Raw genomic sequence first — 25592 nt, forward strand, 5'->3', positions numbered from 1 at the left:
CCATGCTATCATTACAAGCTCCTCTTCCTCTCCCAGATGTCTACAAAGAAAGGATGAGGTAAAGTCCAACGGACTTACGGTTTCCACTGACCTAAGATGGCCACTTGAAATTATCAGAACAAAATTCTCTGATGAACTTTTCTTCTAAAACAAAACTGAAAATAAATGGAAAAGAAATATGAAATGTATGAGAGTTTGAGGAAGGGACTCTAAAGTGCTTATTGTTTATTCAGCATAATACATGGTCAAACTCAATAATGTCTTTCTCTTCCCTGTTTTCTCTGGCCTCTTCCAAGTAGAAGAAAGCATTTAATATCAGAAGTCTCCATTTTTCATAACAGAGTTAGGGATATGTTTTTTTTTCAGTTTATACTTGGAGTTTAACAATAATCATAAGCCCAAGATAGCATTTTCAGGGATAGAAATGTTCTTTTTAACAAGAAGCACAACTAAACTTTTCCACAGATTTAAAAATTAAAAGTAAATGAAACTGTATTCACATTTGTTGTTGATTATTTTGTTTGCCAGATTCTTGCTCAAAACAATGTTTGACCAAAAATGGCATTAGGGTCCCAATGGCGAGACATCTCCTCAGTTACTTTGCAGCAATCCTCTTGTTCATTGGTGTGAATTTCTACCTTATTACCCCTTTTTCTTTCTCAAAAGAGAAACTCTGAAACTTGAGATTCTCACAAACATTAAAGAGTTCATCTTGTAAATAATTTGTTCTCCCCAATATACTCATTATTCCTTGGCTTCTAAACCAAAGCCTCTTCCCAGTGCTACGCAGACTTAGGTCAATGGTTGAATCTATAACCGTGCCCCCAACCCCTGCAAGTATTGGGTTACTGTTGTGGGTCTGTATTTCCATCTCACTAACATGCTGGTGGGTTATCTGGATAGTTCTTTGTGCAAACTGAACATTTCTTAATTATACTAGTGTTTTCTTGGTACTAATTCCCCCCACCCCCCCAATGAAAAACGATTATCATATGTATCTATCTCAAACATAGAGATTTCAGTTAGAACTGCCTACCTGGAAGTCGTAATACTTTCTTTCATGCAGCGACATTTTAGAGATAAAAGTTCAAGTGGACTTGAAGATTCGAAGTGGAAAACAATTTGCACTGGCAAAGTTGAATAATGAAGTTACAACTTATGCTCAGTTATTTCTTGATAATGGGTAGAGTGACTTATTGTGTTTTCCACGAAGTTTGAGCTTTTGAAACTGCAGGGCACCCTACATGGCCATGACAATGATGTCTGTGGGAAAAGGAATAGCAGCTTTGAAATATTCACAACCAACACAATTTTGATTAAACAAAGAACTCTGGTTTTTAATAGTTTTGATCATTAAAAAAGTTTAAACCTGCATAGCAATCATTTCAAAAATAATTATTTAATGTTCCATAATTAAACTGTACACAACCTAGTCTTGGGACACAGAAGCCAGTGAGGTGAGTTTGGAGCAGTCTGGTGCAGTCCCAGGAGCCAGGAGTTGAGTTCTCATTGGCCTTTTTTTTTTTTTGTCATTCTGCTCATCTAAGTTTTTGGATAGTTGGCACAATCTGGCTCTGCTGATGAGTGGATCTGCACTGGGAAGAGAGAGCAGCTTGACCCCCATCCCTTCTTGCTTCCCCTCCCCCACTCAGCCGGATTCCTCAAAGTCGCTCAATGTCTCGGTATTTCTTCCTCAAAATAGAGACCTGGTCTTTAAAGAGGACGGGGTCGAGCCTCATCTGAGAGTGGATCAGCGGCATGTAGCCAAACCAGCTGGCAAACGTATTCATGCAGCTCTGTCGCTGGGCAAAGTGGTCAGGGTCAGCCCAACGGGAAGCCCGAGAAGTCTAGGGAGAAGGAGAGAAACAAGGATAATGATGAGAGAAGTGCAAGGTGAGATGGAAACATCACAGAAAATGGAGTCAGGCAAATGAGCAAGCAGCAAAGCTTGGGGTCTGGCCCGGCCACCAAGTCTCACCATCTATGCACCTGCTGAAAATGCAATTGCTGATATTGGTTTTTCCCAAGGTATGCTACGTTCCTCAGTGTTAAAAACACAAAAACAAACATTCATGTTGACTTTAATTCTCTAAAATTTATTGACTAATTCTCTGGTCAGTCCACAACTTAGCAACTGAAACTCGACTACTACAGTGACTCAATCTAAAACCTCTCTTTGCACTTGGGACCAAGTACTAAGATTAAAGATGTGTTTCTGCTTTCAAAGAGTTTTCTAAATCCTTCCTGTTTATGTAGTTGATTTAGAAATACCCACCAACTTTTAGAAGTCTATCTTTCTCTCTATCCATCACTTCCTTCCTTCTACTATCTCTTTACCTTTATAAGGGTCCTACTAAATCCTTTGTTAAAAATTCACATATATAGTTGAAGAAGAACAAAATAGTGCCTTTTACATGTCACTCAAGGCTAGTGTTATGCAGCATCTAAAACTCCATTTTCTCTTCTGTAGCCTCCCCATTGACGTGACTCCATGAGGATGAGAAGGTGAGATTCAGTGGTATATAGAGCATGTTGCTGTATGACTAACTTTATACTAAAATCTCAAAATTCTGTTCTTCTCTTAACCCAAGAATTGTTGGCTTTCCTACTCGACTAAAACCCCCAAAGGTTACTTTTTAAAGGGCAATCAGCCCTCCAAAGAATCACTGCTCACCCAGAATAAAGATTAACTCTCGACAAATAGAAAAGATGGCTACCATGTTTTTAGCTCTCTGTGTTGCCCCTAAAATTGGTTAAATATTTTTAGATCATGCAAATGATTGGCATTGATTTAAAAAGAATGCCTTAATGACTGGAGTGCTGAAATTTAAATAGAATGACTAAGCAGATTGTCTTTCAATCCCTGTTTTTATGAAACATGGAAAAGATGGGCTGCCCAATTATGGGGGAACCCCCACAAGCCCATTTATGTCAATAGGCAAGTCTTTAATGGTGTATATGTATGCACATGTGTTCAGTGTATTTGTTGTACTCACAGTTTTAGAAAAATACTTTCATGGGAAGATACATTTTAGTGTGAGATGCAGTAAGAGTCACTTCAAAATCATAGTGTCAACATGCTCGAAAATAACACTGAAGATAAACACAAATGTCAAGTTATCTCTGAACAGCAGAATAACAAACAAAACACTATTTGTAAAGTGTTTTCATGGAGTTCATTTGAATCTCACCACAATCTGGTGAAGTATCTACCCAGGTAATAACATCCCCATTTTATAGCTGAGGAAGCAAGTTTAAGAAAGTTAGAGTTATTTGTTCAAGGCTAGAGAGGGGCAGAACTCAAGCTTCATTCTTCAGCTTTTATATGAGGGGAACTCTACTTGATAAATCAGAGAAAGATATCAAATGGAGCTGACTGGTTGAGTTCATATCAGAGTAGACAGTCCCAAATGTAACTTGTTTTGACCCTAAATGGATATGAGTTTGTGGGCCATTTTTTTTTCTTTTTTTTTAAAGGCAGAGTCTCACTCTGTCACCCAGGCTGGAGTGCGGTGGCATGATCTTGGCTTACTGCAACCTCCACCACCCAGGTTCAAGTGATTCTTGTGCCTCAGCCTCCCAAGTATCTGGGATTACAGGTGCACACCACTATGCATGGCTAATTTTTGAATTTTTAGTAGAGATGGGGTTTTGCCATTTTGCCCAGGCTGGTCCTGAACTCCTGAGCTCAAGCAATCCGCCTGCTTTGGCCTCCCAAAATGCTGGGATTATAGGCATGAGCCACTGTGCCCGGCCTGTGGGCCATTTTTGATTGGCCCACTCATTCCCAAAGGGCGCTGTACCCAGGCAAAATACTCATATATGCAACTAGAAATACTGTCTAGAGTTTACACTCATTCCTATTCAAAAAAATTTTTTTAAAGTTCAGTTGAATCATTCAGGTATCGTTTTGCTTCTAGATGTTAACATTTATTCTGAGTCAACCAACATCTATTAGAAAAGATGCCTTTCTTATGTAATAAAAGCCTAATCCTAGAGGATGATATCTATTTACTTTACCGGTCATACAAACATTCAATAAATTAATGTGTATGATGGAAAGAAGGGGGCAAATATAGTACCTGAATACACCTAGTTAGACCTAAGGTTAAATTTAGATTTTTTTGTTAAAGATGTATGAATTACTAGAAATACTGTTTGGTAGAATTAGGCTAATCTATGAAAATAGCACAAATCCACCCCCTAAGAAGCCTTGTATGACTAGAATTCCCCACTTAGTGAGTGTTCTGAAGAACTCTGAGTAAAAAAATATTTTTAAAATGTCATGTCCTTAAATGAGATAATATACAGTCATGTACCACATAATGACATTTCAATCAATGTTGGATCACATAGATGACTATTGTCCCATATACTGTAATACCATATTTTTATTGTACCTTTTCTGTATTTAGAAATGTTTAGATACACAAATATTTATCACTGTGTTACAACTGCCTACAGTATTCAGTACAGTGACATGCTATGTATGTTATAGCCTAGGAGCAATAGGCTATACCATATAGCCTAGGTGTATAGTAGGCTGTATCATATAGGGCTGTGTAAGTACACTTGATAATGTTTGGATAATGACAAGATCACCAAATGATGCGTTTCTCAGAATGTATCCTCATTCTTAAGAGATAAATAAAAAATATAAATAAAAATGTTTGGGCACATAATAGACAATACATCTTGCTTGAATTCGAATATTCTCTCAGCCTTAAAAATTTTTACAAATCCTCTTATCTGTTCTTTCTGTAATTAGAAGGAAACAGAATTTTCTGCCAGACTCTTTGCTAAGGACAGCTCTTTCATCATAACCAATACCTAGAACAGTGCCTGGTAACATGCTCAGTAAGTACTAAATAACTTTTTATAAACTTTAAATTCTTTATAAACTTTAAATTTTTGCTTACTAAATTTAGTGAATGAAAAACTATCAGCTTAACATGAGGCCTAGCTAAGATTTCCTTTGCAAAAGCTAGACTTGTATATGTTTTCCAATGCCTGTTAGAACAAGGCACATGCAAAGCCCCTCAAAATTGAACTAATATAACCATGTTAAAGTATGTTCATTCAGATTAACCTCAATCCTGGTGGATGCTCCATGATTTAACGTGAGTGAATCGTAATGCTCTTCCTTAAGGTTTTTTGTTTCTTTTTTCTTTTTCTTTTTTTTTGAGACAGAGCCTTGTTCTGTCACCCAGGCTGAAGTGCAGTGGCATGATCTCAACCCACTGCAACCTCTGCCTTCCAGTTTCAAGCAATTCTTGTGCCTCAGCCACCCGAGTAAGCTGGGATTACAAGCGTGCACCACCATGACCGGCTAATTTTTTGTATTTTTAGTAGAGATGGGGTTTCGACATGTTGGCAAGGCTGGTCTCAAACTCCTGGCCTCAAGTGATCTGCCTGCCTCGGCCTCCCAGAATGCTGGGATTATCAGTATGAGCCACTGTGCCTGGCTAAGATTTTTGATTTCTTACATATAGTAGGGGCTCTGCTCAAGACGAATAAAGATAGATGAAATTCAGCATATCCAGGTGGACCTGATACCAAGATGGTGGGGTGTACAAGGACAAGCAGTGAAGTCCACAGACCCTGGGATTCAATTCCCAATTCTGTCTCTAACTTACTGGGCAACTTGTGGCAATATGCTTAAATTCACTAGGTCCTAGTTTTCTTACTTGTAAAAAGAAAATGTTGGATTCTATTTCCTTGAAAATACCTTTAATACTAAAATTTTATAACTCAACACAATATTTTACTTCACTTTTATAAAAGCTTTCAAACATATTATTTCAACCCTGTAAGGTAGATTTCACCATTTCCATGTTAAAGATGAGCCAACTGAGTTTCAGAAGGTAACTGACTTGCCTGCATTTTAAATCCTGATTCTAGAACTGAAAATTGAATATTATGATTCCTGTTATGTCACCAAGACACAATTCAACTCAACTGCAAGCACCAGAAAACTGTGTTAAAGAGAGTATGGTTTGCTAGATATTAAATAAGGCACCTACAGTCAACTTTCATAAGTTATTTGTAGGGCTTTAATTCTGCTGAGGGCTGAATGTTTGTGCCCCCTAATATTTATATGTTGAAGCTTAATTCTCAATGTGATGATATTTGCAGGTGAGGCCTCTGTGGGATGATTAGGTCATGAGGGTGGAGTCCTCACAAACCGGAGCAGTGCTCTTATAAAAAGGACCCCAGAGAACTCTCTTGCCCTTCTTTCTGCCATGTGAAGACACAATGAGCAGAGGGCTATCTATGAATCAGGAAACAGTCTCTTGTCAGGCACCAAATCTGCTGGTGCCTTGATATGGGACTCTGCAGCCTCTAGAACTATGAAAAATAAATGTCTGTTATTTAAGCCACCCAGTCAATGGTATTTTTGTCATAGCAGCCCAAATGGACTAAGACAAACTCTAAAGACATATCTTTCTCATGTCACCTTAAAGATTATAGGAGAGCTTTACATCCTTGGCATAAAGATACTCTTAACTTGTGTCTTCCTAATTATCCCTGCACCAATCATACACTCTTTTCTAGCTTTCAGATGTAGTTCATTCCTGGTTTCTCCTCATTATATGCTCCTGGGTGGAGCATATAATGCTAGAGGAACATGAGTCCTCATTACCTGGGGCTGAACCACCAGTGAGTGAAGCAAGGGAAGAGGGCTCTTCTATACTTACCTGTCCCATCATTGTCTCCTTATACTGCTTCTTCTGGGTCACTTTGATTGGAGGCAATTTTGTCACAGCAGACACCAGGAAGTTCATGAGAATGTCCTCACAATTGGCCAATTGGTCCACCATGTTCTTCAGGCTGGCTGGCAGGTAATGGGAGTATAGGTAGTGATAATATCTGTAAAAATCAAAGATGGGTTTCACAGGGGGCCATTATCACATGATGACAAGTGGACTTCTGAGACAGAAAACACATACCCATTCTTTGAATCCCTAAACATGTCATGAATGGTGATGATAATGATGATGATGATGACGACAACTATCACTTCTATGGTACTTGTTATATACCAGATATTGTTCTAAAGTGTTTTACAAGAAATGCTTCATTTAGTCTTCATAAGGAGCCTACAAGGCAGGTTCTATTATTAGTCCCATTTTACAGATGAGGAAACAAGGCACAGAGATACAGACATACAGACATTGCTTGTCCAGTCTAACTCTAACATCAGACAGGTGAGTTAGAAAGAAGAACTAAATAATTAGATGGCAAGATAAGTTATTTACACATGATCTATATATTATAAAGCTGCTTAACAATTTTAATCATTGGCTTAATCAGAAATGTATTCAATATTATCCCTTGACTCTGAGTCCAACAACAGACTGTTCTATATTTGTGCCCTATAAACCATATATATTTCAATCCTGTTAGAAAGCAAAATCTGAATTAATGGGGTGGTCAATCGTAATAGAAAACCCATAATTAATTTGAATTATTTCTCATCCTACTGTTTTTAAAATGTATTTATATACATATAGCATATATTTATAGGAAAAATCATTTGAGTGAATCAAATTCTTAGAGTGGTGGTGGCAGAAGCAATAGGAACAATGAACTTTCAAGAAGTGAAATCTTGAGACCAAGAATCAGTCAGCCTAAATGTTTATGCCTTGAGCATTTCCAAGCTATCCCTGAGATAGCAAAATTCCCTATTCTTTACTAAAAAGACTAAGGCAAGATTGGTGTGTTCACTAATGATAGAAGAGCAGGTATTCTGTTACTGGTTGAGTGGGGAATGTTAGCTATCTACCCTCACTAGTTTGGCAATCTTACTCCAGTCCCCTGGCTTTAAAGACCAAATATATGCAAACAACTGCCAAATTTGTATCTCCACCCCTGAGCTTTTTCCATATATCCTTTTGGATGTCTTAACATGTCCAAGACTGAACTTATATATTTCCCCTCATACTTGTTCCATCTGTAGTTTTCCTCATCTCTGTTGATCAGCCGTCTAATCTTCCAGTGTTTCAGGTCAAAAGACTTGGAGTCATCAAACTCTACATCCAGACTGTCTAGGCATCATGCTAAAGCATCTTCAAAATAATCTGATCACTACTTACCATGGCCACCATTCACTTCCTGGTCCCAGGATCCCACCATCTCTTGCCTAGATAATGTCAATCACCTCCTAATAGGGCTTCTGCTTCAACTCTGGGTCTGTTATAGCCTCTTCTCAACATAGAATCCACAGTGGATGCATAAAAGAAAAGCCAGATTTCTCCTCCCTGTTCAAACCCTGTCCTCCTCCCCTGTCACTCAGAGAAAAAGTCAAGTCTTCATGATGGACATCAAGGTCCTGCAGGATTTATCACTGTGTTAAAACTGCCTACAGTATTTGGTACAGTGACATGCTGTACATGTCACACCCTGTTCAAACCCTGCCCTCCTCCCATATCACTTAGAGAAAAAGTCAAGTCCTCATGATGGACATCAAGGTCGTGCATCCATGCCCCCTGACTTTTCTGACTTCCTGTCACCCATTCCACCCAGTCACAGTGGTCTCCTCGATGGTTCTCCAGTATTCTGCCTCAGGGCATTTATTCTCGCTGTTCTCCTGCCACAACACTCTTGGTGCACATACCCTCTTGACTTCCTGTCCTTCAAGTCTCTGCTCAAATCTCACCTGTGCAATCAGAATCACCCTGGACACCCCCAATCTGCCCCATCTCCACCTTCAGCACCCTTGATCCTTTTCTACACTTTGTCTGTTTGTTATATCACTTATCTCCTTAATAAACTATGGAATTATTATGTAGACAGTCTTTCTTTGTTAGAATATAAGACCTGCATTGGCAAGGAATTTTTTCTACTTTACTCAGTGATGAATCCCAAGCACCTAGAACAGTGCCCTTGGGTGCTGACTTAGGTATTTACTTTTGTTGTTGTTATACTAAATATTCAGTTACCTAATATGCCCTGAGAGTATTTTCACACTTCAGACCAACTGAAAACGTTACTCTACCATAATTTCTGGAAATGAAATATGCCAAGAGGTTTCACTGGTTTCAAAAACACACATTTGACACATCAGCAAAACTTAAGCGGGGATACAGACTAATTTTCCTCAACGCTGTTAACAAGATTTGGCCTTAGTTCCTATTTATGTGGCAGCCAATATAAAAAGCTATGTAAAGTCTGTAAGAGACATGTCCAGATTCCTCACTTGTGGTAAATAGCAGCTCCTGTCAACACCATGGAGTAGTCGTTCGTCCACTTTGATGTGTATCCCCACCGCTCCTTAGAGTTATCCCAGAAGTGGCTGCGCGCGGGGTACCCCACAATCCTCTCAGGGAAGCTCTGCCACACTGTGAAGGCGAAATCCACCTGCAGGCAGAACACAAGCCAAACAAGCAATCAACAGTGTTAACAAATGTCAACAAAACATTACCTTCTCCCCACTAATTCATAATGCAAAATCCGGGGACTGTGGCGAAACATTAATTCTATGTATTCATCAGCAAATTAAACTGACTGCTTGACATTTTGCCCCATAATTATGCACATTTTAATGTTTTCTGTTAAAGAAACTTCAGATTAGTGTGGAAATGAAAGGAAGAAAAAAATTTGCTGATATGCCCTTTAAAAATCCAGTCTGTTCAAGCTAAAACATAAGTCGAAAAAGCTTCTTTTCCCCCTTCCTCAAAGGTGCACGTGCCTTGATTCACATGAGACACAAACACATCTGTTTTATAAATGAGAAATTTCCCATGTATATCCAAAGAATGAATATACAACATATATCATACCCAGCATATATCAAAGCCAAAGTGCCTAAAATAAAAGCACCCTCTTAAGAGTAAGAGAAATAACTTTAAAAAAAAAAAAAACCACAAGTTCTAACAGGAATACAGAGCAGGTATCATAAAGAAAACATAATTCAGGCTTCTTAGGTTTGAAGATGCACAGTTTAAGAGACACTAGAAGAAAGCATCAACAGTGAAAATCACTAAGAATAAGTGGGGACAAGAACAACTGAAGCCACAGAATTATTTTAAAGGAAATGCAGCTAAATGTCTCTCCGGTGCTTATAGTAGCCCAAAGCAGGTACTTCTGAACCTGCTATAAACCAGCACTTGTAGTTAGCAAGTGATCTGTTTTCAAATGCATAAACTCACTTCTGATTTCTATGATCATTTGATGAATGGTAAATCAAAATAATAAACAGAAAATAAAAATAACAAAAATAGTGACAGCAAACAATCATATAATGCTCATAATTGTGAAATGTTATAATACAACAGGTGCAGCTATAGGTGCTTATCCATTTTAACTCATTCCATCCTCACAATACCCCTGTAAGGCAGAGGCTTTTACATTCTTCAGTTTACAGAAAGGGAAACTAAGATATAAGTTCAAGTAATTTGCTGAGCTAGTAAGTGGCAGAGCCAAGATTCAAACTCGGGCAGTCTGGTTTCACATGTGCGACGTACTTTATCATAACTTCTCTTTTGGCTCTGTTACTCCAGTGTTAAAAGCAATTTGTCTCTTATACACGCTATGATTCACCTCGTAATCTTTCCGTATCTCTTCTGGATAAGCAATACAAATGGAAATTTCATCTGTTTCGCAAATATTTTGAGTCCTGGCACTGTGATGGTAGCTGGGGGACTGAGGGATGCTGCTAAGTCCAGGTCCTGCCCTCTCAGAGGTTCCAAAGCAGGACCTGTGATGGTTAATTGTATGTGTCAATGTGAGTATACCATGAAGTGCCCAGATTAAAGATGATTTCTGGGTGTGTCTGTGAGCATGTTTCTGGATGAGACTAACATTGGAATCCACGGGTTCAGTAAAGCAGACTGCCCTCGCCAGTGCAGATGGGCAATATCCAGTCAATTCAGGGCCTGAATACAAAACAAAGGTGAAGGAAGGAGGAATTCCTCCCCTTTTTCTTTTTGCCTGCCGGCTGAGCTGGGACATCGAACTTCTATTGCCCTTGGATTGGGATTTACATCATTGGCTCCCTGGTTCTCAGGCTGTAGGACTCTGTCTAGAATTACACCAGTAGCTTTCCTGGGTCTCTAGCCTGCAGATGGCAGATCATGGGATTTCTCAGCCCCCAGGATTATGTGAGCCAATTACTCATAATAAATCTCTCTCTCAGTGTATGTATGTATGTATGTATGTGCATGTGTGTATGTATATATATGTGTGTGTGTGTATAAATAAATATATATATGTTCTATTGATTCTATTTGCCTGAAAAATCCTAATACACTGCCCTATCTTAAGATAAGGAAGACTTAAAAACATGGCTTGTTCCCCAAAACTATAACATCCACAGGGGGCCAGGCACAGTGTCTCATGCCTATAATCCCAGCAATTTGGGAGGCTGAGGTGGGCAGATCACTTGAGGTCAGGAGTTTGAGACCAGCTTGGCCAACACGGTGAAACCCTGTCTCTACTAAAAATATAGAAATTGGCTGGGCATGGTGTTGCACGCCTGTAATTCCAGCTACTGGGGAGGCTGAGGCACGAGAATTGCTTGAACCCAGGAGGCGGAGGTTGCAGTGAGCCAAGACGGTGCCACTGCCCCCTATCATGGGCGGCAGAGTGAGACTCCGTCAAAAAAAAAAAAAAAAAAAAAAAAAATCCAGAGCGGGGGAAAAAACCCGGGTGGTGGAACCGACATTAAGAAAGCTTGGTAGGGCGCAAGTTATCTCAAAGTTAAAAGATAGCAGGGGATGGTGAGCATCTGCTAGAAAATTGAAATTAGGTTGTGATTACCTACACCTTTTCACTAGTGGTCACTACTAATGGCGACAACTGATGGGACAGTATATTATGCAGCCTGTTGTCAAAGGATCAGCCTGGCTGTCAGCACTCTTTGGGGTTTTCTATCATTCTTTGAAAAGGAAACACATGCACTAGCAACTACTACAGAACCCAATGGGGTGTTCTCATCGCATGAATTTCTTACTATCTTAAAGCTGTTTCAAGTCATTTCAAAGGAACTCAAAAGTAAATTCAGATAAAACTATGATTCTTGGGATAGCTCTGCTTTCATGCAGATTATTAACACATCAAAGAAGGCAAAGGTCAGTTTAAGGCCCTTTCTCTCAAAAACCAACATCTGTTTTCTTTTGAGCAGCGTCTGCAGCAATCCAGATAAATGTAAATAACTATAAACCAACTATAATGCCCTTTATAGGATGCTGTTTAAAAATCCATCCTTAATGCTGCAGAGAGACATTTAAACAATCTGAGATCCTTAGAGAGGAAAAGAAAAGTGAACCAACATCTATTCACCTAAAAAAAGAGAAAAGAGAAATCCTTGCCCAGGACCATTTTAGGCAACACAACCACTCCACTGATCAGCAGGCAAAAGCAAACCAGACTGCCAGCCTCTTAGATTTACATATCATTTTCAACCCACGTTGACTTCTAATTACTTCACATACAACACATGTTCCTCCCAGCATGCATTGAGTGGTTGGAATTGCTATTCTTTGAAAAGAAATTCACCAGCATGAGGATGCATCACAGCAGTTGAAAGTTATTTCACCATAGGATAGGGAAAAACAACCCTAGAGTGAGACTAATTGCCTTGTGCCCAGGGAAAGATAGAGGATGAATCAATACTTCAGGTCATAGGATGATGATTAAGGTACATGCTGTAGTTGTCTTGACCATTTGTTGCACCATGGCGGTGTGCTGCTTTGCCTGTGTTTGCCCTCCAAAATCCACTATCCATTCTTCTTGTCCTGCCCTGTGCCCTCGGATAATGGACCCCTATGGACTGCATCACCTGGTTGGGTTAGGTCAATGGGAGTCACCGGCAGGAAAACCGAGGCAGGATAGAGAGAGAGGTCAGTGTATCTCTTCTCTGCTCCCTCTCTCCTTTGCCATTAGAGTTCTGGCAGTAGCCACGTCCTTCCACGATCATAGCACTTGCAGAGCAGCCTCTCCATCCTAGTGCCATCTCTCAGGGCCTTTGAAAGAAGGAGTTCCTTCTCTCACTCCTTCAGGCCAAAGGGAGGAGCTGCTTCCTGCTGTCATTACTCACCAGGTGCCTCATTCTCTCTTATGGGGTCTTTTAACCCCATCTACACCTCCCTAAGGAATCCAAAGTTCCTTCATTTGAATCATCTGATTTGAATTCAGTTTGTTGCCAGGACTCCGATGGATATAGCCTGGAACTGTGTAACTGAAGTACCTGGCATGGAGACCAGGACAAAGAAATCTCTCAATAAATACTTGTTGAATGAATGTGTTTCAGCTTCCCTTGCAGAAGGTGGCAGAAAAATGCAAGCCAGAGTGACCTGTACCCTGTATTCCGTAGCTGTCTTTCCCTTTGAATGTTAAGCTTATCAACATCCCTTTCTCCTGCCAACCTACACATGACACAATTGGCGGTGCGTCCACCTTTAATCCCCAAAGCATGCATCCCCCCACCCTGGCCCAACCACTCATTCAACAAGTATTTATAGAGCTTCGGCTGCACAGAAAGCATTTTAACAAGGTGAGGTCCAGGACATTTTGTCCTGGGATTATTTAGGTTGCCCTTTGACATAACATCTATGCAACTCTATCTGATGGCACCTTGAAAGCATCTATGGAATTTTTTTTTTTTTTTGAGATGGAGTCTCGCTCTGTCACCCAGGCTGGAGTGCAATGGTACGATGTCAGCTCACTGTAACCTCTGCCTCTTAGGTTCAAGCGATTCTCCTGCCTCAGCTTCCCGAGTAGCTGGGACTACAGGCGCCCGGACCACGCCTGGCTAATTTTTGTATTTTTAGTAGAGATAGGGTTTCACCATATTGGCCAGGCTGATCTCGAACTCCCGACCTTGTGGTCTGCCCGCCTCAGCCTCCCAAAGTGCTGGGATTACAGGCGTGAGCCACCGCGCCAGGCTGCATCTGTGGAATTTCAAGGAGACACTGAGTTCACCTAGGCCAACATTGAGTCCTGGCTCTGGGGGCAGCAGGCCATGAGAACTAGATTGGTGTCCAGGAAAATGCAGGTTACACTGATGTTTACATTAAAAGGAAAATGATTGTGAACAAAAAGGAAAAAAGACAGGGAGGGGAAAGGCGTAAGCAGTTACGTCTCCATGCTTTTTAGTAGTTGCCATTAATAATGTATTTCTCATATACTCCATTTTTATATAGGTGTCTTTGGTCCCCTGCATGGTTTAAAGGAAGGTTTCAGAGATCAATACTCATTCGAGTTGTAAAAATTGGTTTTCTACCATATCTATCTTTCCTCCTTTCTCTCTCCTCCATGCGCATTCTTTAGGCAATCTTATTTTTGGCACAACTACCTGAACATCTGAAATAGGAATCTCCATCACAACCTTAAAGTGAAACCGTTTGCTCTTGTATAGGTGAAAGAAAATGAGCTCTTTAAACCAAGACAGAAAAGCTGCCTTTAGAGCTCCATATAGAGTCTCCTAACTAAGGCAATAGGATACGTGGAGAGGAATGGGATTATCTCCTCTGGAAAGCATAGTTTCAACCTAATGCAGAACACGCACCCTCCCCCTTCCCCTCAGTTCTGCGCACCTGCTCACAACTGTGCTGTTTAAAAACAAAAAAGGAGGGCAGGCCTGGGAGGAGGGGTGAGGCCCAGTTATGCAAATGAGGAGCCAATTAGCAGAGACAACGAAGGGGAGATGCCCGCCTCAGAGTGCCAGGTGGCAGCAAGGTGCTAACAGGAATCGGGCTGATTAAAACCAGTGCTGTAGGAAGTTTTGAAAAATGTTTTCAACTTCTGCCAAGGCACGGCTAAAAGAAGCATTAGCATCGTGCAACATGAGGTGACTGCCTGAACAGCCCACCTGCTGCTCCTCAGGCATGGGTTCTTACCTCTGTTGTTGAAAGCACCGTGTCCTCGTCAAGGCTGAGCACGGCGTCTGTGATGATGTTGTCGTAGGGCAGAAAACGGCTGCTCATAACCTGGGAGGAAGTAGAAGTAGGCAGTGGGGAGGGAATGAGGGAAAGAGGTAACTTCAGAGTCTTGTTTTCAGGACAATTCTCCCATCCTCACCTGCATAAAGAATGCGCTACTATCATGTCACCCCTCAACACCGAAGGAATCTCATTTCCCATCAATGCAGATGTATTTGTTCAACAATTATTGGGCACCTACTGTGTAGGAGACATCTTGCTTGTCAAAGAGGGTACAAAGATAAATCAGACATGTTCCCTGTCTTTGAAGAGTTCATGGTCTGTAGAGGAGACCAAGAAGCAGAGATGACCAGTCTTTGCTTGATACAAAAAATGCCAGGAGACCACAGGATGGAGCAACTAGCTGTCTGGAAGAGCAGATGAATGCCTCATAGAAGAAGTGACATTTAAGCAGGACCCTGATGGGCAGAAAGAATTCACCAGGTATAGATAGTAATGAAGTATTAAAGACAAGACTTGGCAGATGCAGAGGCATTGAGCAGAGAACCTGCATCCTGACACCCACTCTTCCCAACCGAAAGAGTGAATGGATGGAGAAGTGATTCCAAGTATGGACACAAACCACGGGGAGAGCAGATCACTGTAGAAAGTGCTGCTTTTACAAATTACAAACATTTACAAATTAAAATATATATTAGCACAGATTAGAAAAAATATATACACATATATTAGCAGCTACAGCAATCAAAGGTAATATTAAAGTTACAAATAACTTCATTAAAATGAGAAGTATACTGATTTAAAGAAATATATTAGGCCAGGCGTGGTGGCTCATGACTGTAATCCCAGCATTTTGGGAGGCTGAGGTGGGTGGATCACTTGAGGCCAGGAGTTCAAGACCAGCCTGACCAACATGGTGAAACCCTGACTCTACTAAAAATACAAAAATTAGCCGGGTGTGGTGGTGCATGCCTGTGGTCCTAGCTACTTGGGAGGCTGAGGCAGGAGAATCACTTGAACCCGGGAGGCAGAGGTTACAGTGAGCTGAGATGGTGCCACAGCATTCTAGCCTGGGTGACAGAGTGAGACTCTGTCTCAAAAAAAAAAAAAAAAAGAGAAGAAGAAGAAAGAAGAAGGAGGAAGGAGGAGAAGAAAGAAGAAGGAGGAGGAGGAGGAGAAGGAGGAGAAGGAGGAGGAGGAGGAGGAGAAGGAGAAGGAGAAGAAAAAATATTAAATAATAGCACATATGATCCATGGATTTAGAAAAATTGTGAAGGTGGTGTATGCATAAAGTTTGGGCAGTTCTGGAATAAGGAAAGGTGGACTACGTGTGCACACACAGTGGTGTGTGTGTGTGTGTGTGGTGGGGGCTTTGGAGATTATGGCATCGGTTGGAAAAATTGAGGGTGGAGAGGTTACCCTGTGATAGTCACAACTTAAACCTTTGTGTTGAATGTACCATAGAGGAACTAACCATAAGAATGCTGACACCATAAGAATAACATTTTTGGAACATTTACTGTGTGCCAGGATATGTTCCAAGTCCTTCATATATATCGTGTTTCATCTTTATAACAACCCCATTTTACAGGGAGGGAAACTGAGATACACAGGTTAAGTATCTTGCCCAAAACAGACCCAGGATTTTCCCCCAGATGGTGTGACTCTATAGAGCACCTTGGCCACCGGGCTGTATCTGAATGGAAAGGACCTCAAAAGTGAATTTAGGAACACATATGCCAATCATATGCTCACCACCTTCTTCCAGAAGTTATAGTAAGGATGATGACATCCTCTCTGAATTCACACCTGCCATCAACTTTGAAGAGACAAAGGCCAGGGAAAGAAGCAACTTAACACTGCAGACAAAGGGAAAGAGGAAAAGGGAGGTACCTAGCCAGCTGCCAGAGCTGCAGTCTCCCCAGATCTGAGTACCCCTAGGAGCCAGCTCATCTGCAGGCCTCATCTCAAACTCAGTTTCTTTGCTGGCGAAGCTACCAGAGCACCTAGGACTTTAATGCATGGACAGTGGCCACTCTAACTCATCTCCGAGAGCTCAAGGGACATAGCTGTAGCACACATGGCTTCAGGGGTTGCTCCTACACATGTGTCAACTGGGTCAAGTTTTTTGTTGTTGTTTTCTTTCTCAGGCTTTTGAAATAAAACACAAAGTGATCAGCAACCTCATAGACACAGTGCTCAGAATTCTCAGCCTGAAGCAATCCTCCTGATACTGTTTACATGTCCACTGACTAACGCAGAAACCATTAGCTGCCAGCTTAGCACTGCCCTGACCTTTCCCTTGTTAAGCCCACAGGGGAAAACTGCAAAGACAACGCCTATAAATTCAAAACAGAATTTTTCAGCCAAAGCAGCAAACATATTGCTTCTAAATTCATGGAGATAGAGATTTTAAAATGGAGAATGAGGAAGATGTAGGGCTTCTTCCTCATGATCTGCCCAACCACAGGTCTTAAAAAGATCTGTTTCCTTTTTTTCTGAACCTGTTTCATCAACAGAAGTAAAAAGTCCATAAGCCATCCATTTTCGAATTCTCATGCAGAAATGAGAGGCTTTTTTCAAACACGTTGCCTCAGCGACCTTCTTAAATGGATTAGCATGAGAGAAACCAACGTATTTACAAAGTTAAACCTGAGTGAACTGGGTTTTCCTTGTTAGTTCATTTAAGAAAGATTTAGCTACCATGTGAAAGCCCAACTCCTTTAAAACGAACAAACATGTTGGCCAGGCACAGTGGCTCCCGCCTGTAACCCCAGCACTTTGGGAGGCCGAGGCGGTGGATCACCTGAGTTTGGGAGTTCGAGACCAGCCTGACTAACATGGAGAAACCCCCTCTCTACCAAAAACACAAAATTAGCCAGGCTTGGTGGCGCATGCCTGTAGTTCCAGCTACTGAGGAGGCTGAGGCAGGAGAATCGCTTGAACCCAGGAGGCGGAGGTTGCAGTGAGCCGATATCACGCCATTGCACTTCAGCCTGGACAGGCAACAAGAGCGAAACTCTGCCTCAGAGAAAAAAAAAATTAACAAACATGCCTAGGAAATGACCAAGACTCAAGAAGTTTACTGTCTTGCAGTGTGTGTGTGTGGGGCGGGGAGGGGGGTACATAAGAAATGTACACAAATAATTATATAAAACACAATAATAGTTAAGATTTATTGAGTATCCACAGTGCGCCCACACTTCTCAGTACATTTATTTATGTATCTCATATAATCTGATCTTTTTGGCTACCTTATTAGTTACATATTATGACTCTTTCCTTTTATTGAAAGGGGTCATCGAGACACAGAGGATTAGCAACTTGCTTTAAGTCACACAAAAGTAATTTTGACATTAGAGCCCATAATACAAATCATAAGGTTATGATGCCTCCCAGAAGAGGAGCTAACATTTATTGAACCCTTGGTGCATGTATAATATGCATAGGACTAAGCACCTGATATGGAATGATCTTATTTAACCCTCAAAATGGGCCCATGTCATAGCCCACGTTTTCTACAATACTGAGCCTGAAGCAAGACTTAAGTGCAAACGCTTCACTCTGAGGTGCAATCTCAGGGCACTGAGAGTCAGGGAAAAGACATAGGAAGCACCCAGCCCACTGGATTCAGTGCCCAAGGTGGAGGCAAGGACTGAACAAATGCCAGGGGCCTGAATATAGATGCAGCTGGGAGGATCCGAGGCATCTTGTAAGAGACATCTGATAAAGCCCACGAGAAAGGTACTATTATTATCACCACCATTTTATAAATAAAGAAACGGGGAGTTTCTTTTCACTGAGAATGAAAATATAAAATCAATCAGTGAGTCAGAGCATGAAAATGCTATACTACCTAAAGAAATCAGAATGGCTCCCAGACAGACTGGATTGTGTCTGAATATCCTGACATATCCAAAGAAAGACATTATCCACCAGAAGCAGAGCTGGTCTCCTTGACCCATGGAAGCATACAAAACAAAGAATCCCAAAGTTCAACATTAACTGCCTGCCTCTGAGCACTGTTCACGGCTTCAAGCATTTGAATTGGAACACTGCCGTTCCTATGATGGGCTATTCTATTGGGGGGATGGATATAAGGGCCTGCATGAAACTGTGCTTATGGTGAGATTGATTTGTGAGAGAGGCATGTGATTATTCCAACATCCACCTTTTCTCATTAAATGCTTACCAAGCAGCTCTCTAACAAACAGGTTGTTTGACTCCAGCCTTATGAGAGCCATGGCTGTATTTGTCACATTCCCCACTGTGTTCCAAGCCTGTTACACGGAGCTCAACACACAGTAGGCACTCATAAATGGAACTGAATAGATAATGCACTGATCATCTTGTCCTTGTGACAGTTACAATTGCATTATGTCAAACCATATGAAATTGCCACTTTTGGTGAGTCGATGATGATATCAAATGGTTCAGCCTAATAAACTGATTTTGTCATTCTGGCTCAAAGGTGTGAGCCACTCTCTTATGACCTGACCCCTTGGGGACTGACGAGGAAAGTTTTTTAGATGGCACTGCTTCACCAATCTCAATTTCATTTAGTAGTGACTATTTCCTTCACAATGCGTAAGATCTATAAGCAACAAGCATAAGCTACAGAAAAAAGAGCTAGCTGCTCTTCAGTAGAAGAAATTTCAAGGAGGAGGTAGCATGCAAACGGGGGCTTAAAGAATATATGGGAATGTTGACAAGCAGAGATGATGAGTTGAGGGGTGGTCAAGACTTACAAATGGCAAAGTCAAAATTAGAGGTAGGAAGAGACACAGCGCAATTCAGCTAATTATAAATGATCAAATGTAGTAGGGGGCAGGGTCTGTAGGGGAAAGCAATGAGAGAAAAGATTGGAAGGCTGGCTAGGGCCAGGTTATACATGGCCTCAAATGTTAATTGGAAGCACTAGCAAATGGAGAAAAAGGCCGGGAGATGATCAGAAAGATAGTTTAGCTCTAGGCAAAGTGAACTGGAGAACAGAAGAGAGGCCAGCTATGCAGCACTCATGAGAATCTTTACAGGCAGATGCCAAACAAAATTAAGGTGAAAATGTCCTTTTTAAAGTGAATGGGAGAAAGAAACACCATTCTGATAGACATAGCTCATTCAGATTAATCAGCCAAGCAAACCATCACCACCACCATCAGCTTTATCTTCATCCTTGTCATTTACAGAAAGATAACTATTGCCAGCTCCTGACTTTATTTAATCCTAACAGCAACCCTACAAGGTATGTATTATTGTTTCCACTTTGTAGATGAGGAAACTGAGGCTCATAGAAGTTAAGTATACACACAAGGTCACAAAGCTATAAAAGAGTTGGTATCAAGACCCAGGTTTCCCTGATTTGAAAGCCTATTGCGGTCAAAGCTGAGAATATTCTGAGAAAAGTACAGTTTTAGAAAAAATAATCCAGGAACAGGGAGAAGATATCTAGGGCCAAGACCCAAAGTGCCCCATGGAGAAACCAAGGCTCCACAGTGGTTCCACATATAGGTCCCCTTCAAGTCTTACCTTGCTCTCTCCTTCAATGACGATGACAGGCACAGCAGTGGCAGGCCAGCGGTGTTTGGCTGGTAGGGGCTTGTCACAATTCCATAGAACTATGATCTGAAAGGGATGGGGCTCATTAGATGGCTGGGGTAGGATGTATTTATGTACGCCTCCAACCCAAAGCCTCTTCTCAGAGACAGAAAGAGAAAGAGGAGCTGGAAATCTCAGCAAGACAAAACGGCAGACATCAAAACTGAGTTTTAAAGTGAGTCCATTCCCACACAACCTCAGAACATTATCACCCCAACAACTGGAGAGAGGACAGAAAGAGCAAACAAATAAACAAACAAACAAACAAACAAACAAAACCAACTGTGTCCAGGAATAGGGGAAAGCTGCAGGAAAAAGAATTTCGGTGGCTGGAGCTTAATAAAGTGGTTTCCTAAATTCTGATATCTTATGATGGTGTGTGAGATAACAACTCTGATCAAATTAAATAAAAATGTATACTGAGCATCTGAACATCTGCTCTGAACTTGCACTACACCAGGCAATGTGGGAGAAATAAAAAAATTCAAGCTAGAACTAAGATGAGCTCATGTTTTGCATGCTCTAGAATGGTTGCTGATTTTATGTGACTTTATAATTTCCAATAAAGGCATTTAGTTCAAAAATGCACACTTCCTTATTGAATTCTTTCCTTGTTTGTAAACCTTCTTGTATAAACTAATTCACAAATCAGAAAAACCACCGTTCAATATGGGAGGAACACTGATTTGGAAAATATTGTTACCATAGGCATAATCGTCTGCTCCCAATTTTATAATTAGTCATAGTTGCTATGAAAAGAAAAGTTGACGCTTCATGACACCAACAAGTCTGCTTCTTCTATTGAAGCTTAGTTGTCTGGGTCCTCCCAGAGGCTTTTTGGATGTTACTTTATCATTCTGACATTTAAAAACAAAATCATGTGCTTGTATCTTCTTTAGAGACTATGTTGGTGTATGTATATATACTTTTTAACTCTATACCAGTGCTAAGGTCTCTCTGTAACCCATCCCTTCCCTGTGCCAGATTTCACTTCCAAGAATTTCTAAGTGGATGAAAAGGGTGTAACGAGGCAGGACGAATGAAAGGGAGTAGCAGGGTATGATGTTAGAGGAGTCCCGGGGAGCCCGGGGAGCCCGGCGGATAACAGGTAAGGAGGAAGGAGTCTCTGGTCTGGAGCTGGAGCAGGCAGGGGCTTCTCTGTCAACTTCCCACTCACCTGGGCACAGTACTGGGACTTGGCTGCAGCCACGAGAAGCTTCAACACTGGCTGGGACTGAGAGACCAGGGGGGTCACTGCATGGATGACTGCAGTGAATTTGGAGGGGGGCTTTAAATCTGAAATAAAAAGGAGAGTAGAGCCTAATGAAGCGCTGGAAAACAAGACTTAGAAAATTACTCCTCCTTGCTCCGCTGCCTCATGCTGGAGCAAATGTTCCCTCCTGGATGATTTCTCCTTTGCTTCTTATGTCCTGACAGGACAGAAACAAGATGAAAAGCTGCTGGTTAGCTACTGCCTGAGTCTAGAGACCTCAATAAATTCCAGATCAATGTCCACCTCTAGGTTCTTGCTTTGACATCCTTTGCCCCTCTTGGTGATGTTTCTGTGATGTCCCTTTGGCTTTTTAGGTACCCAGTGTCTAAATACACACAACACTCACCACCCTTCATGTGCTGTCTCTCCCACGGTATTTGCATGTGTCTGATTTTTAATTATGTAATGAAAGTGTTCTACCTGACTAATAGTATTTCAAATAACTAGCTAGTGGGAAAAAAGGTGAAAGGAAGAGCATCCAGGGCCTGACTGTCTAGGTCTGAATCCCAGATCTACCACTTACTGGTGGGGGGACCTTGGAAAGATTACTTAACCCTCTGTGTTTCCACAGCTGGGAAACAGACCTGATAGTAACAGTGCCAAATATGGGGTTATCTTGAAAATTCAGTAAGTTTGCCTGGGCACGGTGGCTCACACTTGTGATCCCAGCAATTTGGGAGGCTGAGGCGGGCAGATCACTTGAGACCAGCAGTTCAAGACCGGCCTGGCCAACATGGTGAAATTCCGTCACTACTAAAAATACAAAAATTAGCTGGGCATGGTGGCATTTGCCTATAGTCCCAGTTACTCGGGAGGCTGAAGCAGGAGAATTGCTTGAACTCTAAAGACAGAGGTTGCAGTGAGCCAAGATGGTGCCGATGGTGCCACTGCACTCCAGCCTGGGCAACATAGCAAGACTCCGTCTTAGAAAAAAAAAAAAACTTAATGCATACAAAGCACTTAGAACAGGACTTAACAAATGACAAGTACTCAATATATGTCAGCAGCTACCATTATCATCACCCTCACCAACATTATTATTTTGGAGAAGAAGTCTCCATATTCCCAGAATCTCTTCTTCGTGTAGCAGTGATATAGCTGAGAAAAAAAGTATGTGAGGCAGACTTTTGCCAGTTGTGAGCTCTGAAGCCCTAGGTTAAAAAGGATCATAGATATGCAAAACAACCACTGTCACCAAAGAGACAGAAGTGAGATGGCTTCCCCCCAAGGAGTTTTCCCATAAGAACTCACTAAGAAATTAGAGACAGGTTAAGAGCCTTTTAAAACTTCATTAGCTTAGACCCACTAATTTGGCACTTTAGTGGCTTGACTGCGAGCAACACAGTGCAGGGACATTCAAGTTACGCTTTGATACTGATGGGATAAAGGCTAGAATCAGACTATATGTGTATTACAGGATTATAGAAAGGTTTTGTAGAGAAAATTATATCATCCAGTAGCACTTTAATTGTATGTTAGAAAGAAGTTAATCTTCCCAATATCTAGATACATATCCAAAGTTTTGCCAAGTAAGAAGAATATGCGTGATTGAGGGATTGCCTTTTAAAGAGGAACGACAAGTCATTGCCTTTAAATTTTCCTGCAATAGTTTAAGAAGCATCATTTATACACCTCTAATGTGCTAACTCCAAAGGAAGATCTAAATATTGTACAAGAAATATACAGAAATTCTTGTCAACCAGTGCCTTAATCTGACAATTTCTAAATTCTGTTACCCAAATGTCAACAATATACTGAATTAGAGATGGTTCCCATAACAGGTTTGGTTTGGATTAAAAGGTGCTTTGTCACTGGTTGACGCTTCAGGCCATGAATTTCTTTAGGTTTCATCTCATCAGTTTCAAACTAAACATGTACAACTTAAAAGGGTGAGGGTGTTATGGAGAACAACGGCACTGAATGGAAAATCTTATCTTTTTGCTGTATCAGCTTGGAAGATGCTTTCCTGTCCTAGGCTTTCTCAAGTTTAGAACTGTAACTGATGGGAAATGTTCATGATGTTTCTAACATGAGAGCAACTGGGGCTCCAAATACATAAATGTCTAAGGCAATAACAGTAGCTGGTGGTAGAGATTTATCCCTCCGCCATTCCCTTTTCCCTACTGTGATTAGACTGAAAACCGCTTGAAAGCAGATTGTATCTTATTTGACTTTTTATTTCTAGTACCCAGCAATACATTAGCATAGCACATAAAAAGAGCATAATAAACCTTGGAAAAATGAATAAATTTGTGCTTGTCACACATTCTTAGTTATTTCTCCTTTCCTCTTATTCAGTTTTTCTTTGGTATGGAATAGAGATATTGGGATTGTGAAAAAAAAAAAAATTGGGGAGAGCTCTCCTAACTCCATTTATGATGAGGCTTAAAATGATAGCTAACCCATTGCCATGTTCAAAATGATCCATAATTTGGGGAGCCTATTTCTCAAAAAGAAATAACTCTACTAAATATGAAGTAGAGCTGCACAGATAAGAAGTTTTTCTTTTTTTCCATTTTGCAATGCTCTGCTCTGTTTTTGAACTTGATATGTCACTTATAACAAGGCTCTAGAAAAAGCAATCTTCAATGCAGGGTGTTAGATGGACCCCATTAGAGTAGAAGAATAAAGGCCTTTAGTTCTGTATGACATCTTCAGGGTAAACAAGGGCAACTCCCTAGAGGAAATTCACTTACCTAAATTAGCATAGTAGTAAGGAAAATCTCCCAGATAAGATGAATACTGTGGTAGTACGAACAATCCTCCAGGATGTTTGTTCCATATTAAACTGTTACGTGATATGTGCTTGAATATTCTGTCCTGAATAATCTAGAAAATAAAACATAGCACACAGTGAGGATGAGATCCTGATGATATTTGGAAAGGATGATGCTCAATCCAAATTCGAAAGATGGTGGCAGTCAGAGTAGTGACTCTACCCTCCCTCCCACTTTAATTCTCCGGATAAAAATGTCTGCAGGACAGAGAGAGTAATGGAGCAATGAAAAAGAGTGAGAGAAACAGATGAATTATAGCCAATCAAATTTCCTAATTAAACTTCAGTTAAACCATAAATTCTATCTTGTCTTTGTATAATAATGAGTCCATGCTCATTCCAAAATAGACTGTGTGGAGCAGTTAGTATTTCCCTGATGGTTAAACTTCTAAGAACTAAGATAGGTTCCAGGCCCCTATCAAGAAGATCTGTTCTCAGCGAACAAGCGAGGTCAATGTAGACCTGTAGATGCTGAACGGAAAGCATATTCAAGACATGACACATTCTAGAAGCTATTGAGGTTTTCAGCTGTTCCTTTAATTCAAGAGGTAGATGTGTATGCTTGTCATATTTCATTTTCCTTTCAAAGTCAATTGGAGGACTTTGGGTGCTGGTTACTGAAGTTTTTCTATATTTCATCTTGAAAAGTAGTGAGTTAACAATTGCTTAAAACATCCTACATAATAGGACAAGAACCATGGCATATGAAGACTAATAATAGCCAAGCTAGTTCATTAGTTTCTTTGGACTTTGGGACCTTGCAGATCATTAAATTCTACATTTAGAGTCAAACATCCTCCCATCCCGAATCATTTGTCAGTTGAATGTGATTAGTCCACTTTATAGCTTTCTCTCTGTGACTTTCAAACTCTTACAATTATACCATCCACTCATTAGAATATGATTTGGCAAATAATTAACTTGGTACAGAATTTTATGTTTTCAGCAATTTTTTTACATTAAAAAAAAAAAGAAAAAATCCTGCCGTAAGTTTTAAGAGATTTAAGACCCAAATCACCATTTTCCAGGTCTCCATTTAATGCAATGTGATTTTAAGTACAGACTA

General features: G+C 40.8%; 1 protein-coding gene across 2 annotated transcripts in view; it reads right to left on the minus strand.

Moving 5' to 3' along the window:
• Window positions 1-1310: 1310 nt before the first annotated feature.
• Window positions 1311-25592, minus strand: part of EXT1 (exostosin glycosyltransferase 1) — a 314157-nt gene continuing 289875 nt past the window's right edge. For both annotated transcript variants that reach the window (XM_031013734.3, XM_063709448.1), the window contains 7 exons: window positions 24447-24579; window positions 21655-21773; window positions 20409-20504; window positions 14841-14930; window positions 9200-9360; window positions 6699-6870; window positions 1311-1847 (listed from right to left, as the gene is read on the minus strand). In XM_031013734.3, coding sequence (XP_030869594.2) covers window positions 1662-1847; window positions 6699-6870; window positions 9200-9360; window positions 14841-14930; window positions 20409-20504; window positions 21655-21773; window positions 24447-24579 — 957 coding nt within the window. In that variant the 3' untranslated portion in view covers window positions 1311-1661. The remainder of the gene's footprint in view (window positions 1848-6698; window positions 6871-9199; window positions 9361-14840; window positions 14931-20408; window positions 20505-21654; window positions 21774-24446; window positions 24580-25592) is intronic.

Source organism: Gorilla gorilla, chromosome 7 (genome assembly GCF_029281585.2).
Source record: "Gorilla gorilla gorilla isolate KB3781 chromosome 7, NHGRI_mGorGor1-v2.1_pri, whole genome shotgun sequence".
Classification (NCBI taxonomy): Eukaryota; Metazoa; Chordata; class Mammalia; order Primates; family Hominidae; genus Gorilla; species Gorilla gorilla.